The sequence below is a fragment of the Mesoplodon densirostris genome, chromosome 10 (assembly GCF_025265405.1).
Source record: "Mesoplodon densirostris isolate mMesDen1 chromosome 10, mMesDen1 primary haplotype, whole genome shotgun sequence".
NCBI lineage: Eukaryota > Metazoa > Chordata > Mammalia > Artiodactyla > Ziphiidae > Mesoplodon > Mesoplodon densirostris.
In genome coordinates, this window is record NC_082670.1 from 75,708,174 (window position 1) to 75,728,385 (window position 20,212).

Below are 20,212 nucleotides of genomic sequence, written 5' to 3' on the forward strand. Positions count from 1 at the left end.
TAGCCAAGACATAGTAACAACGTAAGTGTCCAACTATAGATGAATGGATAAATGTGATATATATATAAAATGCAGTCATAAAAAAAGGAAATCCTGCCATTTGTGGCAACATGGATGGACCTTGAGGGTATTATGATAAGTGAAATAAGTTGGACAGAGAAAGGCAAATATCAGTACTACATGATCTCACTTATATGTGGAATCTAAAAAAAACTAAAACAAATAACAAAACTGATATAAACAGAGAGTAGAATGGTGTTGCCAGGGGCTGTGGAGAGAGGAGTGAGGGGAATGGGGAAGATGCTGGTCAAAGGCTGCAAACTTCCAGTTACAATATAAATAAGTTCTGGGGATCTAATATACAGCATGGTGAGTATAGTTAACAATACTGTATCATATACTTGAAAGTTGCAGAGAGTAAATCATAACTGTTCTTACTAGAAAAATAAAAGTAGTAATTGTGTGAGGTGATGAATGTGTTAACTCACCTTATGGCCATCATTTTGCAATATATCCACTTATCAAATCATCATATTATAGACCTTAAACTTATACAATGTTATACATCAATTATATCCCAATGAAGCAGGGGGGAAACAATTAAATTTTTAAAAAATGCTTAGTTTATCAATTTAAATAATAAATGTACATTTCTTTGTGCAATGCATAAAGTAATAAACTACAGGTAAAAGACTGAAGAAACCCCACAAGTTCCTCCTTATCTACTGGCATTTGGGCTACAGGGCTCAAGATGGCCTGTATCCTATTCAGGAAACTAAGCTGTTTAGGGGGATAAGTGCAGAAGTGATGCAGTTCTGAAAGAAGATGATGCTTTTTAGGGCTCTACCATGGTCCCCCTAACCAGAGAGAAAAACAAACCCATGTCCTCAGTGTTGCTCACAAAGTTAGGATAGAGATAGTGTAAAAAATTGAGGAGGGTCTTCAACCAGCAACTTTTGAGAAGTCGGCAGTAGTGAGTAACAGAACAGCAGGCCCATCTCCTCTCTCTCTCTCTATTTTTCTTTATATCTCTTTGCCTTCCTGTTTCTATAAAATGTATTTTCAAAACTTACAACTTCAGCGAGGGTGGAGACCATATGGTTTTTTCCTCCCCACAGTATCTCCAGCATTGAGCAGAGGGTTTAGTACTATGATGGGTACCCCATTAATACCTGATGGATGGAAGAGTAGATAGGAGGGTGGGTAGATAGGAAACAGAAAACAGAAAAGGTAATACAAATTAGAGTTCAGTAGGACAGAAAAAGGGACACCAAAGTCAGGGGTATAAAAGTAGAGCCCAAAACAACTTATCTCAGAGGGGTTGTAGCCCTCTGCTTGAGGCAGCCAGTGCAGAGCAGGAACCCAGGACAGCTGTAAGACTCACAGTCTGTAAGAATAAAACATAACAGTTGCTTAGGATAAAATACAACTTTTACTGATGGAAGACAATAAATTTTCCCCGGGAGTTTCTCAAAAAGAAGACAATGGCTCCCCAATCCCTATGGAACTTTCATTTACTTTCCTGTCCTGTCCACTTGAGGCCTTTACTCATTTATGTTAATTTAGTGGCTCTCTAGAGTAGGATCTTCAAAGAACTTGGGGGCTTGCTCTCACAATGGAAGTTCTAGGTTTGGGGTACACCAGAATCCCTGGAGGGGGCAGAGGTTGGTGTATAGATAATGAACATGTATAGATGGCCAAAACCCCAGAGGTGATTCTGATACACACACACACCCTAGCTCTCCCCAGGAGCCATGTCCCTACCTGTCTACCTCTTGGAGAATCACAGGTAAAATGGAATGAACACTGTCCTCAACAATATCCTTGCAGTTTTCTGACAAGCCCTTGACTTTTCTTACTGACAGTAAGCCCCAGAAGGCAGTAGGTGAGATGACAGCAGAAGCTGCTATTTTGTACTAATTTTTAGTGACAGGATGGATTGGTTGGGGAAATAGAAGTGACAAGAACCTTGGGAGAAAACAACAGTGCTAGCTTAGAATTCACAACAGCTGTTGGTTTTAATGGGTTTGAGAATGATTTGGGCAGAATTCCAAACTCCTACATCCTTGACCTATAACCTGCCGCTGTACTGAGTCACCAGGATGGTTTGTGGAGGGGGTGCTCTATCCAAATCATGCTGCTGCTTCTGTGGGTTTTGGCTACAAATCCCAGTGAGAACACACAAGAACCACACTTGTGCCCAAGGCCAAGTGGGCCTTGGTCCTGTACCCTGATCTGGGCCCTTGGAGTCTCCCCAGTCCAGAGGTAGAGGAAGGCAAAGAGAGACAAACTTGTGGGGAGGAACATTAAGGAAAAAGGAGCTTTGCTCTAAGGTCTGGAGAGGCAGGCCCAAGTCAAGTCTTCAATCTTTGCACTCCTAGGCTTTTCCCCAGTCGATATTCTCTTTAGGGTCCAGGCAAGAAGGACCATTGGAGGTCTCCTTTTAGAAAGAATCCCCCGCCACACATGCTCTTTTGCACCCCAACCCCCACCATTTTACTTTGTTTCATTTAACAGCAATCCTGCCATGTGGGTCCTATTATGTTAACCATAGTATCTTACAAGTAAGGAAAGGAGGCTTAGACGGTCTTCAGCTCCTTCAGAGAAGACCTAGATTCTAAGACTAGGTGTGTCCAATTCCTAATTCTTAACCCTGTCTTGTATCCACTGCATTCTGCTAACCTTCCCACCCAGTCATCTCTGTTTTCCATGAAATGATGCCATCTGTCCAAATTGTCACAAACTATGGGGGAAAAGGAGAGAATTCCACTGAAAGTTGCTTGGAATAGGAAGGGTCACATCACTATTTTAAGATGTAGTCTTTTCCCTGCTAGGTAATCTCTGAAGCAGGCAGTAATTTAAAATACAGTTGGCTTCAATCTTTGCATGGTTTTCATCTAGAATCAAGGGGAAGAACCTAGGAAGAAACATATTATAAACCTGATCATCCACCCATGGATGGCCTTAAATAAGACACCATTTTATGGCCCCTAAAGCTGAGACTGTAATAACAAAGACCAGAGCTTTTTCATTTCTCCATTTCTTCCTGTTTTATCACTGAGCTTCAGTGTAAAAAGAAACCAAGGGAACTGAGCAGAGGGAAAGTAAAAACTTCAGCTGATTGATAGCAGACCAGTCTGGAAAAATAGGAAAGTATTTAAAATGGAGTTAGTAATGAAAGAAAGGGCTCTAACTCTGATAAATTCTAGTATATCCCATGCTGACTTCTTTTGACTTCCAAAATTTGTGAAAAGAAATGAAGAGAAAGTGGGTGACTGATATAGATTGAGAATCTACCATATGCTGGATGCTTAGTTGGGCACAGTTGCCTCATTCTGCCCTCACAACATCTATATTTCTGTTTGGAGGGAGAAATAGATGTAAATCAAATAAACAAACAAATCATAAAGATAACTGCAAAATGTACTAAGCGCCATGGAGGAGACAAATGGAGTGATCCAAAGGAGGGGAACTGGGGTCAGAGGGAGTTAGCCATGCAAAATGGGAGGAGAAGAGTATTCCAGGCAATGGGAAAGGTGGAGGCAAAGACTCTAAAGCTAGAACGGTTTTGTCATATTTCCACGTCCTCCAGGGCATCTAGCTGTGATAAGGAGTTTGCAATATATCCTAAGTGCAATGGGAAGACATCAGAGGGTTCTAACCCAGGGAGTTACACGATCCCATGATGTTTCATGAGCAAAAATACTGCCATCCCAATTTGTGGAACAATTAGCTTCTCTTTCCATAAGTGGATTTTCTGATCTGTTTTGCTTAATTTAACAGCTTTACATACATGAGTTTCTTTTTGTTTATTGTATTGAATCTGTAAGGCTTCTTGGAAGATGGGGCATACTTGTTAACAAATAACTGATCTCTCCAGGTCTAAGAGGGCAAGAGAGGCAGAGAGGGACCTCCCAGCTGACCTCACCTCACCCATGGGAGGTGAGTTTTTTTTTCAAGAGTCTTCTTATCAGTAGAAGGGGACTTTTATGGCATTGCCAATCAACAAGTGTTTGGGTGCTGGCTCTTTGCCAAGTATTGTGCTGGATTCTATGGATTCAAAAATGAATGAGACAGGAATCAAGTCTGTCTGTCCATTCCATGCCTGCTCCTTTAAATGTGCTCCTTCAGAGGTTCCATGACTTGATGTCATCATACAAACTCAGGGTTTACAGTGATGCCCTTTCTGTCTCAGGGCTCTTGACATCTTATTCCTCCATGTTGAGGACTTATTCCTCATGCAACTTTTCTGGATCTGACCATGGATATCCAATATCTAGTACTCACTGAATCATCAAAGAATAAGCACGCAAATGAGTGAATGAACTTCTCTCTCAATTTGGCAAGCACTTAAGATGAAAGTGCCCATCTTGTTTGTCCAAAGAACACAATCTGTTTTTGAGAAATTTATAGTGCAGAATACAAGAATTATATAAGACAGCAGTTTTTAACCTGGAATCCAGAGGGTTCTTAGAGAATCCCAGTTTGGACTTTGGTGGAGGAGATACCTCAAACCTCATGAATCTTATCTGAAATTGTGAATGTACATCCTTCAGCCTTTTTTGTGGGGAGAAAGTCCATAGCCCTTGTCAAATTCATGGTGGATCTCATGACTTCGCAAAGGTTAATAGAAGGTTTCATGTTATCCCTCTGATGTTACTCTGATTGTGTTAGGAACTCTCAATCTCATTATCCTTAGCTTGTCAAAACCCTTCTCTTAGAAAAATCCTCTTCTTTACTCACAAAAGTCAGTTTCCTCTTCAATCAAACCTCTGGGTACGGTTAGGGAGGCATCCATGAATAAGAGATTTGGCTTTCCTGGGCTCACCTTGTTTGGTTTTACTGCAACAAACTGTCTGAAACACAAGTGGAATGCAACCCTAGCTGACTGGAACTTATTGCTTCCAACCTGTCTTTTCATTTATTATCTCATTTACCATTGATCACAGTAAATGGATGAATGAATGATCCATGTGTAGGTGGAGAAAGCAGTTCAGAGGGTTTCACTAACTTAGTCAAGATTGCCAAGACAGTAAGTATGGATTTGGACTCACCTGGAACCCAATTCTCCTGATTCCCAACTGTTTTAAGCGTACTCAGTATTCGTTTTAATCAAATATAGTAAGGCACATAGACATGGAAATGACTGTCATGAAGGAAGAAGTTTATTATGCTCATAGACCCCTGGAAGCAAGAGGCATGTCATACTATGCAGGGCCACACGGGGAAGCACCAATACAAGATGAGTGACGGTGGAGAGGGGAACTGATGGGCTGAAGCCTTCATTGTGGTTTTTGTGGGAAGAAAGAGGCAAAGCAGGATAAGCAGGCTTAAAATTGAATAATTTCAGTGGGCTCAGGGATGTAGGGACTGTCCCTAGCTCTCTGGTACCTATCTGGCCCTGGAGTGATTAGGGCAGGTGGATAATGGCCCTGGGTGTGCACACCTGATAAAAGGAGATAGTTGGGGGCATGGGGTCTGGATTGGTTGGTTTACATATCAAAGGTGCACTTGAAGGCAAATTGTTTACTATCTCCAAAATTGGCTAACCAATTGGGATGGGCAGTTTCTCCAGGACAGTAAGTCCCCAGATATCAGAGCATCAAAAATACCCCCTGAATGCAGTTAATGGAGCTGGATAGTCTAATGAATTGTATCACCCACCTTTGAGGAAATTGATATCTTGACTTCTTACTGCTTCTTGAAGTGGTGTGTAATCTCTATTCCACAGTGCTAACCTAAGTGTTAACAGTCTCTGGGTGACCCAGAGACAGCCATCTCCTTCACTTGGAAAAATACATGGCCATAAAACTGGACTTCCATCCCTGGCTAGAAGATTACAAGTGGCAATTTTTTCTGAATTAGGATATTTTCAGTACCACACATGAGATATCAGGCACTGTGCTTGAGAGGAAGGAGATTATACAGACTCTTAGAGCATCCCCAGAATGACAGTCGATTTTTCATAATGGTCTATGATATTCATTTGTTGAAATTTTATTACTTTTGTAATTTAATTCAATTTATCCCATTTTATTGCTGCTCAGGGCACTGTTACCTTATTTGCCTCTCTTGTCCTTCTGGATAAAGATGTTTCTTCTTTTATTATGAGCATGATGGCTTCTAGATTAAAGCAGCCTGCTCAATAAAACTGTTTTCATTGGCATCCACCTTCTCTGAGCCCACCTCTACTCTTGCAGAATTTTCATGAAGACAAATATTGGCAGTGATTTATGAAGCATTTTTGTGGTTAATCAAGTTCCAGCTCTCATTTTCTGCTTAGAGATTAAAGATTTTATTCAGAAATGCTTCCCTGCATCGGAAATCATAGAAATGAGCAAATAACAATAGAAGTTGGTTAGGAATATTTTTTGTGAAGATACAGGTTAAGAACTTAGTAACAATTGACTTTAAAACACAAAGACATCAGAAGACTTCTTTCTAAAGCTGAAGTTGTGTACCATTTTTGAGAAATCCTGGGTATATTTTAGGGAATAACTGAGTTGGACAGTGAGTCAAAAGGGACAAAAGTCGGTGAGAAGATGTGAAGGTGAGTCTACGTGCTTGTTTGCAGAGGCTGCTAGCTGAATTGAAATATGGAACACATGGGTGTGGGCAACCATATGTAACTGGATGATTCAGCAAATTTTATTTATACTTATAACCCATAAATTGCATGTTTTTAAAGGTAGAAATACTGAATTTATAGTTAAATGTTATTTTAAAGTAAAAGATTGCCTTCGTTTTTAAAAACAAAAGTAAAGACTGTATATTTGGAGGCTCCTCAGTGCCCTGTCCCCAGCCCTTTCCTCTGTATCGGGACCCAATAGTGGGGCTATTGTAATTTCAAGAAGCAATGCTTTGGGTGTGAACACCCAGCTCAGCAGCTACAGACATCTGGGTACAGATCTGTCCTTTCTTGGAGAAAGAAGAAAGTGCAGTTGGCTGATCCTGCTTACCCAGTCTAGCTGGTGTCTGATATTCCTGCTTTGCTGGATTGACACAGGCTTCTTTAAAAATGTCCTCTTGATCCAGCTCCTCTGTTTCTTTTTTTAACCACCCAGTGGATTGTAAACTCCTTGAAGTTTAGCCTCAATCCTTTGCAATCTATAGAATCACTTTATTGGAAATGGCCTCAAATATTTCTTAATTCCCAATGCCACTTCTTTTTGTTCAGGCCTTATCTTTTTGGTGATATGTTTTTAAAGTGTTGGACTCCAGCCACCTGTTTCAGACCCATCATGGGTGCTTCTAAAAAATGTAGATCCCTGGGCCTACTTAATCTGAATCTCTGGAGGATGGGTGCTGGGGACTGGTTATTCCGATGCCCAGTGAAGTCTGAGACCTCTCACCCACATGGCTAGAGCCACTGTCATCTCTCACCTGCAGTGTTTCAGTGGCCTCCTACTTAGTGTCTGTGCTTCTATTCTTATCTCCCTATGGCTGTGGTCCTTAAACTTGGATGCAAATTGGACTCTCCATGGGGAGAATAAAAGTTGGGCCCTGCCCAAATCAGAGGTTCTGATTTGATTGTCTCAGTTGGGCCCCAGGCATTCCAAACTGTAAGAACATCACAGGAAAGCTGAATGGGCAGCCAGGATGAGCACAAATCTCTAAGGCCTGTTCTCCACACTGCAGACAGAATGATCCTTTCACAGGATATGTGTCAATCCACATCAGGCTTCTACTCAGTTCCTCCTATGGCTTCTGTTCTTGCTACAGAAAAAGCCCGGGCTCTAACAGAGACTGCAAGGCCCACATGATTAGGCACCTGTTGTCTGTCCAAGTTCATCCTGTACAATCTCTCCTACCTGACTCCACGTCATCCATACTGGTCTTGTCAATATCCCTTGAGTATCCCTATCTCAAGGCTTTGTACCTTCTGCTCCCTTCACCTGGAACATTCTTCCCCAATAGCCATATGTCTTGCTCCCCAGCTCCACCCATGTCTTGTCCAGATCCCTGCTCAAGCAGCACCTTATTGGGGAGGCCTTCCCTTCCTCCCTTTCTAAAATAGCAGCCCCCATCATTCTCCATTGCATAACCCTGATTTATTTTCTTTATAAGCTTTTAATCCAACAAATACATAATCATTTTATGAATCTGCCATTTATCATCTGTTTTACTCTCATGAAAATGTAGGCTCCCTGAGGACAGAGTTTGTTCTCTTTACCCATTGTATCCCCAACACTAAGAATGGTCCCTGGCACATACTTGGTGCTCAGAAGTTACTTGTGACAGATGATGAATGCTACCCTTGGACTGTCTCAAAAGCATGGGCGTTGGTTATTTCTCCTTCAACACTGAAGGGAGTTGTGAAGGCAGCAGCAGCCTGTTTCCTGGCTGTACAGTTGCCCCATTATAGTTCTGCTGGCAGCCACTCTCCTTCCCCGGTTTAATGGCTGTAGAAAGGAGAGAATTTGATTGATTATTTTTGCAAACTCAAACTACCCTATGTGCACTAAAGGTTGAGAGGAATAGTACTCCTCTAAGTTTCTGGAGGGAATTGTATCTAAATGAGTAAGAAGCATAATCTGTGTTTTGGAAAAACTGGATTGAGTTCTTTGTGTCATCTGGGAAGTTTTATACTAAGTTAAATTAAGTGACTTTGAGCTTTGAAATGTCTACATCCTAACGTTTTATTAAGCTTAATTGGGTTTGTAGAATATTTAAAGACCATCCAAACTCAAATGGGAGATCAAAATGAACTAATAGGTTGATGTAGACTTCCCCCTGCCTCCTGCCTTTGTGCTGCAGTCATGAAAGTGATGCATTCATACCTGTGGATGATGAGCACAAAAGCCTGGCTTTCTGGGGAGTTTTGGTGTGTCCTGATGACTGCCCTGGTCTGAACTGTGCCATGGCCCCTTCCCATGATCATCTGTGCTATGAACCTGGCTTTCAGAACCATCCCCATCTGTCTCTGCTAAGGAGGCTTGCCATATAGTAAAAGTAGTTGGGCTCTAGGCAGACTTGTCAAAGTTTGTTTGGTGGAGCTTCTTAGGGAAGAAATCTCCAATTATTGGACATAAAATCCAAAAAGTTACAGAATCTGTTAGAGATGGAAATAAGGAGCAGTTTGACTCTATTACTCATAGAGGTTTTGCACTCCTTTCATTGAGCAGTGGAGTAAGGCAGCCCACCCTACAAGATGCAAGGCCAGAACTTAATTTCCACAGGTCATCTCTTCTCCTATTTAATTTTCACTGATACATTTACTTTTCCTATGTCCTTGGAGAATGGTTCAGGAAGTAGCAGTGTCATTACTTTCTTTTCATTTAAAATGATCTTTAATTATTAAAGCAATATTTGTTCATTTGTAAAAACATTCAAAGGATATAGAAGTTTACAGAGTAAAAAGTGTAAGTCCCCTTTAAAAAAAAATAGGATTCTATGCTACACAATATCCCACAACTTGCTTTCCCCCTTGCCAAGTTATAATGGATGTCTTTCTCATGAGTACATAGCTGCATGGTATTCCACTACATGAATGTCCCATGAGTTTTTTAGCCAATCAGCTATAAAGAGAAACTTGGAATTTAACAGGTTTTAACCATTACAAATAATAAAGGTGAAGGTCCTTGTTTTTTACATATTTGTGTATTTGTGAAAATGTCTAAAACCGAATTATAGGGCTTTAAGAAGATATGCACTCTACAATTCTCCATACATCTGTGACTTTGTGTCATCTCTGTTAGACCTGCTTGGCCCCCATAGGCATTTTATTTGTTAGCCTGGCTATAGATAAATGCCTAGAGCTAGAATTACTGAGTCTGAAAAATTACAAATATAAAATGCTGTTGTTAAATGGATCTCCAGAATATTTATTTTGGAGTAAAGTCCCTTCATTTTGTTGCCAGTTGAAAGGCATTATTGTGAGAAATCCAGGGCATGAACCCAGTATTGTTTGATTATGTTTATTTTATACGCAGAGAGGCAACGAGTCATTTCCACGCCATTTCTACTTAAATAAGGGGGCCAATTCACTGGGAGCCAAGGGCTGCACATAAATGGAAATATTTAACGTGATTCTGATTTTCTTTCATAAGCAATAAAATAAAATACAAACCAACAAAATGAGTATAATGCTATAAATGTCTTTGCACATACCTGACCCAGGGGATGGTGCTGACTGGAGAAGCCACAGTAGTGTTGGCAGTAGGGGCAGCAGTGCTAGTGGAGGGGGTCGTGGTGCTGGTTTTCATGATTGTGTAATCATGTCTGGTCTGAAGTTTGGTGCAATCCTACTGGTTTTCCAAATAGGTTGCCATCTTTTAAAATCAGAAACTGTGTAAGTTTTCCTGAGTGGTTCACAGCACTGTTCTGGGGTTTTAACTATGCCTCCAAGAGAGAACTCAGTTTGTCCTCAGGTGCTTCATCTGGATGGCAGAGGAGGTTTGGCACCTGCAGGTACCTTTGCTCAGAACAAATAGGCTGCTTTGCGTCAGGTCTTTTCCTCTTTGCCTGCAAAGATAGACTCACAGCTTCACTTCCTAAGAGCTATCTTTTATGCTTTCTGCTTCGTTAAGAACTTGCTTTGTGCAGGTTTTTATTAGTCTGATGTTTTCCTTTTAAATAAATTGAATTTGAAATGAAAGGTAAAGATCTTTGAAGAAAAAAGCCTGAGGCTGGTCTGGCTCCCGTGAGTACTAGCTCAGGGCCTTGTAGCTGGCTGGGTTGACAGAACCGGCATCTCCAGGAAACTGAGGGGAGACCCCAGTGTTGTCCTGAGGTCATGGAAGACCTGTCTCATTAGATAAGTACTTGATGAAACTAAGCAAATCACTTTACTTAACCGAGCCTCAGTTTTCCCTAAATCAGACATTTTCAGCTAAAAGCCAACAGTGGCCAGGCAGGAAAAGTGAACAGGGGACAGCTCTGTGTAGGAAGGTCAGTGGTGACCACTTTGGGCCTATGAGGTTGCATCTTCTATTTTTTTTCCCCAAGAGAGTCAGAATCTCCCAATTAAAAAAAAAAAAAAAATCCCTCCTCCCAATGTGATTCCAGTGGGAATAGTGTGGAAAAGAACTGGGGGAATGGAAGAGGCAAAGCAAAGGCCTCTCTGTCTGCTCATCTGCCCCGGAAGCCCCCTTGCAGGAGCTGTTGATGGATGAAATAACTGCCTTACTGAACACAAATGAGGACAGACTAAGGCTACACAATGATAATGTATATTTAAACATCTCTTTAAGTTGGAAATAAACCATCACGTAAGAACTAGTCTTCCAGTTATATGTGTCAGTTAAGAGGATACTCGTAACTAAAGCAAAATCTTAATTTTCAGTCAGCTATGTGCATTTACATTTTTATCCATTCACTTATTGAGTTGTAATGTTCCAAGCACTGTGCCGCATCAAAGCACAGCCATCCTTTCCCTTGTCAGGTGGATGGTCTAGTGGAGATCAACCTCACAGGTATAACCACACAGGATACTAGTTAACAACAGTCGCAATAATGGCTCTGAAGGAACCGTAGGGGTGCTTGACCCAGTCTGGCTGAGTGGAGGAGACATCAGCTGGAAAGACTTTGGGACCACATGTTGAATGTAATTCATCTAATACCATGTCTGCATTTAACTCAGTCATAAATTGGTGGCCGAAGGACTGAATTCACCTGCCAGAAGAATTTTGTTGGGACTGTGTGGTATTGACCCACATGCCATTTAAAATGTGAACCAAAGGATTTTAACCCTTTTAATTTCTTGTTTTTCTTCCATCTAACCCTCAAGTACAACTCTGGGAGGTGGGTTGTACTTTATTTCAAAGAATTCTGGCCTCATAATAGAGATTTGAGAAGGCAATAGAAAGTGAGAGAAATAGAAAGTGTGTTCTCTGCTCTTTAGGAGCCAAAGTTTAGGAAGGCTAGAGAGGGTTCCCTTTGGTCTCCTGGCTATAGGCTGTGCCTCTCATCCCAATTAATTACCACCACAGACAGTAAGAGAGTGTCTGCAGCCTGTTCTCACCATTGGGTGGGTGGGGGGCATGCTGAAGTTCTTTCGGTGGTGTTTTTATTCCCAAGAAGAGCACACTCTGTACTTCCTGTGCGGATGAGGAAAGTGGTTGCCAGTTTGGTCCAGACCTGGATGATCTTTGTCCATATATGTGTAGCAAACCCAGGCCCACGATGCTGCCAGTCTTCCGTTTCAAGTTATTCTCCTCTCTCGCAAGTTGCACACCGAAAAACAATCACCACCAGTGCCATATGGGTTAAAAGATCAAAGGCCCGAGTTTTGAATATATTTCTAGCTGACTTTACTTCAAATGTCTTAAATATGTTTCTAAAGATGGGAAGCATGGAGCATTAAAGAGGTAAACCACATGCGTGTGAGCCATACTTGTGGTCTGGGCAGGAGGGTGAAAAGTGAAAACCACTGATCCGTGTGTTCCTCTTCCTCTCAGGTTCGCATCTTCACGTACCTCATTGGAAGAGAGGCTGCTTTTGCAGACAATCTCAAGTGGATGGCCTGTGCCAATAAAGGTATGTCCCCCGATGGGTTCAGTTCTGAATAACTTCTCCGTGGATGTGTAGAAACAGAGACAGTCACGAGAAAGTGGAGAGTTCTATCAGAAGGCTATGAATTCTAAGATAAGGTCTGGATGTTTCTAAATGATTATGACTGACTTGTAACAACTTCTCCCAAAATGTGTTTATAAACTTTGAGGACATAGTCAAGTGGAGTGGTTAAGCCTCTCCACTCTATTGCTTAGTAGCTGAGTGACCTTGGAAGAATTACTATGGCAGAGCCATTTATCATGCCCCAAATATCCATGTGCTTACTCACCATTCCCAGCCCCCTTTTACTGGTTCTGGCCAACAGGCTTTAAGCAAAACCAATCTGGGTCATTTATGGGCTAAAGCATTTAAGAGCTGGTTTGGTGGTATCTATATTCTTTTCTGCTCCTGTGAACTCTGAAGCTACATGATGGAATAGATGAAATAGCCTGGATTCCTGAGTGGCCGCATGGAGCAGATGCCTTTCCGCTCACCCTGTCTTCTGCCATCTGCCAGCCCATGATGGATGGTCTGTGTGATAAACCTTTGTGTTAAGCCACTGAGATTTCCAGTTTGATATGTTCCCATAGCATAACTTATCCTACATAACTAATTAACTTAGTTAACTGTAATCTGCTTCAGTTTTCTAATCTTCAAAGTAGAGAGGGTGATAATAGCTTTTCTTTTTGATTTTTATTGAATATAGGGTTAAAAAATGAAATGGTACAGATTATGTGCCTAGTTCAGTGCTGAGACCTAGTAAGTGCTCAATAATTGTTGGGTTTTCTACATTCACAGGTTAATTTTCTACATTCACTGCCCCTGATGTATGTTGGAAACAATGCTTTAGGGAAGGCACAGGGAGGGAAGGAACAGGGCCTCCAGTCTTATGAAGGGCTTCTTTTCAGTCTACACACAACCAAGAAGGCAAAGCATAGGAGGCAAATAGGTGGTATATTCTAGATTCCTTGAGTCTTAACCCAAACTCCTTGAGTTCAAATCCAACCTCTACCAAACACCAATCACGGTGGTGGATGTAACCATACCTACCTGGGTCTGAGTTATATCACCTACAGAACAGAGATAGTGATGATACCTGCCCAAGACAGATGCTGTGAGCATGAATGAGGCCGTGCAGGTAAAGCTGGCAGCTCAGTGCCTGGCACAGAAATGCCCCATATGATTTCCTAGTGTTACATTGATCTGTGGTTATGTCTTATCTCTGCTCTGAGGCCATACAGTCCCTGAGAGCAGCCTGTCACCCTGATTTCCTCTTGAGCACTCAGCCCAACCTCCTGCTCTATGTGGAGTGGCTGCTTCTTTAAGGTTTGAAAAATGAGCAAATTGACTATAAATACTAATAAAGGAAGATATGTCCTGTTGCACAATAAATTGGTATTGGTGGATGTAGGTGGTCTATTTCTACATTGCCTGTTATGCCGTCCTTTATTAAAGTTCCAACGTATGTATGTTAGTGGACGAAAGAGGACTCAGGGAAGGGTTGGCAGATCTCAGCTTTAGTTTTGGTGACTTAAGACAAAGTTATTTTAGTTGCAAGCAACCAAAGTTGCTCCCTGAAATTAAAAAGAAGAGTGTTTTGGAGAGAGAGGAGAGTGAGTCAGAACCCAGAGTGGGAAGGGAAGCTTATGTCTCATGAGGGACCAGGGGCTGTGTTTTTGTTTTTCGTTTCCTTCTTGGTTTCTTTCTACATTCCGTGGCATTCTTCTTCTCTGTAGTTAGACCTTCTCTGCTAGGGCATGTGCATGTCAAAAATGGCTACCCCACGTTGTGCATACCCATCTATCCACACAACACCTATTGTGGAGAAAGGAGAGTTTATATCTTCTCCAAAAAATGATTCTGACACCCAGCTTGGGACAGGTCTTCCCCTGCCGAATTGTATGTAGGCAGAAGTAAGCCCACAAAGAAAAATATATGTGCTCTGCAGGTGGATGGACACAGGAAGTTCTCAGGGAATAGGTGCCTAGCCAAGCAAGTAAACCTCTGCCTCACTTTCCCTTCGCTTGGCATTGTGTTTTATTATCTGCTTCTACTTGGAGAAATCTTTGAAGCAAGTCTCAATTTCCTCATCTAAAAATGGAGAACTGCATGAAAGGTTTGAACATTTCCTTGAAGCTCTAAAATAACATGTTCTGCAATTATTTTAGTTTATTGGCTGGCTCACCTCACTCAAAGGTATCAGTAATTCTGATTGTCTCAGAGTAATGCATTTGGCTTCATTTGAAGGGGAAATATACAAGGGAAGTAGGCATGAGGAGATGGAGGCTGAATGGACCCTAGGTTGCCTCTGAGAAAACAGACCATTGAGATAATTTTTGGAACTTCACTGACATTTGAGTGAGCTACACTTTCTCAGTTTTTTCCTTGATTCTGTGGCCTTGAAAGAAAGAGTTCCTTTCCATTTTTTAATTTTTAAAAGTTTTCATGTTATTCCTGCCACATCAGACTGCAATTCTTCCCATCAGCGAGTATGCATTTAGTCATGGGTTATTGTTTTTACCACTGTCTGTGTCCAGCTGATGAAAATTACTCAAATTGAAGTCTTGTCTTAATCAACTAATATTACACCATAATTTAGTTTTAGTCATTGTTTATAAGAATCTTTGAAGAATCCTTTTGAAGACAATTTAGTCAACTCAGAGTATTTCGGGGCCTGGCCATAGAATATAGCCCTTTAGATTTATAAGTTCTGAGCGCAGCAACTTGGAAAATCCAAGGAGGTAATAGTAGCTGCTTAGCTGGCCCAGCCGCTGGATTCCGCAGTGATTCTCCTTCTCTTCCTGTCCAAATCCAGTTGTTTCCTTCCCTGCCAGACTCAGTCCCTCACAATAGTTTCACCTTCCTCCTCTGCTTCTCTTCTAAAGGGCCTTGGGAATAAAATGTCATTGTTTGCCACTCTTCAAAGTAGCAGTTGCCATCAAAATGTCAGGTTCCAGTCATCTGTGCCCATATAAACATTGGCTTCATGTTGCGTCAGTTATGGGGTTTAGACCAACGTAACGTCGGTGAGCAAGTATTCTTCTATGGTCATTAATTAAATCATTGTTTATACTCTCAGATTGTTATAGTATGGAGGCAGCATAACATTTTTCATCTCAAGTGACATGAGGTCCAGGGAGGGCCCGCCCCCCTCCTTACATATTTTTGCCCTGACTCAGCCAAGTTCATCAGTGAAATGAAGCATTAGCATTCGGGGACCAGAGCAGACCCAGGGAAGCCCAGGGAGAAGCCTGTTGGCTGACTGACCAGAGTGACCCTAGGGAGGAGCAGGAGTTGTCAGGACCAGCTCATTGTCCCTGGGTCAGTGGTCAAGGACCTGCTATGGGTGCGAAACTTCTTGTTTGGAAGTCTGGTAGCCATGGAGACAGTTCTCAGTCAGTGGACCTCTGACACTGCCCCCTGGAAATGGATGTCTGGGCATATTCATAGCCCTCACAGGAGTTCTCTGCCTCCTCCAATCCACTAGCAAAATCCAGAGAGGCTTGGAGCTCATTGGTTTGTCTCATTTTATGCATAACTAGGTCCTATCTTGAGGCAACCAGCCCTAATGAGGCAAAGCAGCAAACCATTTTAAATACATTAAAACAATTATTGCCACTGTAGAATGGCTTATGGAACTTAAAATTCTGCATTCACACTATTGGTTAAACAAGTGAACTGGGAAAACTGAAAAGAGGGGCCAACTAGCCCAGGTATTCCATAAAGCCTTGATGACCTTCTGTAATGTTCAGTGTGCCAAGATTTTAAATAAGCACTGCCTGATTCTCCTTCAAAAAGCATGGTGAATGGAGTGTTTTCCAGCTGTGCAAATAAAGAAGGGTCTCTGTGTTTGGTTCTCAACTTATCTGTCATCATTAGATGGAATGGAAACGCCACATGAGTCTCTCTTGGTTATCAGCTCAACCTGTCCCTCTTTGATAGGCTAATGGTCATTCTCTCCTTGTTTGAAAGAGAACTGGCGGCCTGAGCCCTCCTTGGAAGTTCAGACCCATAGCCTTTTCCCACTAGAAGTCTCTTAACCTCACTATACCTTTCCAAGTGTCAAACTTATGAGGCCAGAATGGTTGTTTGGAGTAGGGAAAAACTGGCAATTAAAATTTTTTGCTGTTTCAGAAAAGGTGGAAGAAGGCAAAAATGACAGTTATTCAGATACCTTTGTATAATTCTTTTTCTGTACTCTTCAACCAATAGCTCTCCAATTCCCCAGCCGCCAGCCCCTGGTAATCCCCTTTAGACTCTGTTGCTATGATTTTCACTTTTCTAGACTCTACATACCAGTGATATCATACAGTATTTGTCTTTCTCTGTCTGACTTATCTTATTTAGCAAGATGTACTCAAGGTCCATACTGGTTTTTGCAAATGGCAGGATTTCCTTGTTTCTCATGCTGAATAATATTTCTCTCTCTCTCTGTGTGTGTGTGTGTGTGTGTGTGTGTGTGTGTGTGTACACTGTATCTTTTTAATCCATTTATCCATTAATGGAGACTCAGGTTGTATACATTCTTTGTGTAGATTCCATAGAACTTGAGAATTTGAGTGGAAAGGGTAATAGTTGTGAAGATGAAGATGGTGCTACTGTTGTTAATAGCAACTAAGGATGACAAACTTCTTACTAAGTGCCAGGTAAAGTGCAAAGTACTTTTATGTATTATCTCTTTTGACCCTCATTAAAGCTGTATGAAGTGCCTGAGAAGGAAACTGAGACTCAGAGAGACTAGCAGCTCGCCCCAGGTTACCAGCTAACAGGTGGCAGAGCCAGGATTCAGGCCCAGTTGATCCAAAGTCTGAGCCTAACTCTTCACCAGGGTGTGAGGTTGCTTCTCTTTGGGGAGAAGAAAGTCATGGTTCATAGAGGAATATTTCCCATTATTTGAGAGAATCTAGGAAAAGGAATCTAGGTGTTGAGAAAGGACTTTAATGGTCTATAGCTAATAAAGACTGGAGCTGGGATTTATACCCAGCCTATGTGTTCCAGAAATTGTCCTGCTTCAGCTTGTGTAGGCATGTGGACCAGTTTCTGACATTTTACAAATGGAGATATTAAGGCTCTCCGAGGAGACGAGGCAGGGTGGAATGGGGTGCAGTGATAGAGCTGCTGGCAAGCCAGCATTCCTAGCTCCACAGTGTGATCCTTTAAATTAGAGGTCCCCAGCCTTTTTGGCACCAGGGACCAGTTTCATGGAAGACAATTTTTCCACGGACTGGGTGGGGGAGGATGGTTCAGGCGGTAACGCGAGCGATGGGGAAATGGTTCAGGCGGTGAAGAGAGCAATGGGGAGCGATAAGGAGCGGCAGATGAAGCTTCACTGGCTTGCCTGCTGCTCACCTCCTGCTGTTCGGCCTGGTTCCTAACAGGCCGAGGACTGGTAGCCGCGGTCCCCAGGAATTGGGGACCCCCGCTTTAAATTATTTTTTCTAGCATGAAGTTTGAAATTAAAAATATAATATTATAGACTCGAGGACACAGAGAGGGGGAAGGGTGGGCTGGGACAAAGTGAGAGGGTGACATGGACCTATATATACTACCAGGTGTAGGGTAAATAGCTGGTGGGAAGCAGCCACGTGGCACAGGGAGATCAGCTCAGTGCTTTGTGACCACCTGGAGGGGTGGGATGGGGAGGGTGGGAAGGAGATGTGCTAGGGAGGAGATATGGGGATGTATGTATGTGTGTGGCTGATTTACTTTGTTATGAAGCAGAGACTAACACACCATTGTAAAGCAATTATACTCTAATAAAGATGTTTAAAAAATGAAAAATGTAATATTGTTCACACACAAAAAGACTTGCTCCTAAGTCAGAGGTTCTGGCAGATTCTGATAGCTTCACACTTGGGAGCCCCCTTCTCCAGGTGGCACATGCCCACTGAGGCCCCTGGGCTCCCTGCCCTAGTGGTCATTCTCTCCTTGGTCTTCTCTTTCCAACTCATCAGACATGTGCCCTTCAGCTCTCAGGGCCCAAAAGACCTCTTACTCGTTCTTTGTAATGGTCCAAAGAGATGTGGAGGTAGAAAGTTGTTTATCAATGGTGCATTTTTCTATAGAAAAAAAGTGATTTTCAGTAGTGTGTGATGTTGATGGGGAGGACGAAGATGGGACAGAATATTGTGAGGGTCTTCCAAGAACACTGTTGTTCCATAAGGGGAGGCACACCAGGTCACACCAGCAACATCGCTGTCTACCTTATTGCCTTGAGAAGACTGGGACCTGATCACTGGCTTTCTTGTCTTCAGCCTGCCTTATGTCAGAGGGGAAAAGAGTCTTTGAAAAGACTCAAGGGAGCAGTGCCCATCACACCAAAAGTAGAATGAGGACCTTACCCAGACCTTACCAGTGAGCTAGACAGCCGTGGTCTCCCACTGAGGAGCAGACTCCGGGGTCCCTCAGATCTGGTGTCATTGCAAAGTGGAGTGTTGAACGATGTACTGATGGAGCATCTCATGCAGAGGCACCTCTTAGACAAGGGACTCTTAAGAAATCTCTAAGTAAGGGTAGTAAAATGTCAGAAATACAAAGCACCAGGCTGCATGTGGTTTATCACACTGAGTAGTTGTAACTCAGAGTTCACAGGAGGCTCTGTAAGGGAATAGGTAAATAAATTGATGTTATGGAGAAAAATGAGGAGATCATTTATAATAGGTGGCTAATTTCAGCATTAATTACTCCTTGATAATTACCAAAAGATTGCTGATTCTGTTTTCTTACATGATATATGAAGTCCAAAAAGGCACATTAAAGAAGAGAATAAACATTCAAGAGCTAGAATTTAAAAGAAATAAAGAGGTGAGGGAAGGCGAGGGCAAAGTGGCCAGTTCAAAGGATGCAGAGGGAGAAGGGGGGAAGCATCTATGGTTATAGCCAAAGAGTCCAGCCCTCAGCGACTTCCTGTTATCCATCAAAAGGTACATTTATTAACTAAAACTTATATGAAAAACATTTAAAAACAAAAAGATACTCTTTCAGGTAAGTTTTACGGTTTAATGGGTTGGGGTTAGATGATCTGATTTGCATGATTTGCATTAAGCTTTGCAGTGTACATTATTAATATTATCTTTGTAATTCTAGCTTTCTTACCTTTTATACATCTGCATTTATGGTCTGTATATTGAAACATAAGTTAGAACTGTGGTATGGGTTTTGAGTAGACCTTTGGTGCTAACTACTGTGCATTTGCCAGGAACCTCATAGCGCAACCACATGTTTCCCCACCCCAGCCTCAAACTTTCCCAGCCACAGAGATTCAAACAGCCCATTAGGGGTATCCTTACAGAGGAGGACCATGCTGTCCATGCTCTGAGCAGCTGCCATGCTGTCCTTTCCCATTACATGAAGAGGCAGTGTCTTCAGTGGTTAAGAGCAAAGGTTTTGGAATCAAATGAATCTGTATTCAAAGTGATCCAGGACAAATTACTGAACTCTGCTGTTTCTGTTTCCTCCCTATACAACGAGCACACACACATGTTGAGCTGTTGTGTTACCCAAGTGTAGAGGGACAGTGTGAATCACAGTAAGATTTTGGCGAATGTCCTTGCTTCAGTAATGGCTCTCACAGAGCCATGTGCTGGTTCTGGGAATATCACTCTGGACAAGACAGGCACCAGCTTTTTGTGACATTTCATGGAGCCGATATTCCATTGACAAAGAACAAAGTAAACAAGTAAATCAGAATTCAGCATTGATGAATCTTCAGAAGAAAGTG

The 20,212-nt window shown here is 42.1% G+C and overlaps 1 protein-coding gene across 1 annotated transcript in view; it reads left to right on the forward strand.

Annotated features, from left to right (window-relative positions):
- CACNA2D3 (calcium voltage-gated channel auxiliary subunit alpha2delta 3) overlaps window positions 1-20,212 on the forward strand; it is a 794,881-nt gene that overhangs the window by 498,086 nt on the left and 276,583 nt on the right. The window contains exon 12 of the mRNA XM_060109938.1: window positions 12,399-12,477. Within this exon, the coding sequence (XP_059965921.1) occupies window positions 12,399-12,477 (79 nt within the window). The remainder of the gene's footprint in view (window positions 1-12,398; window positions 12,478-20,212) is intronic.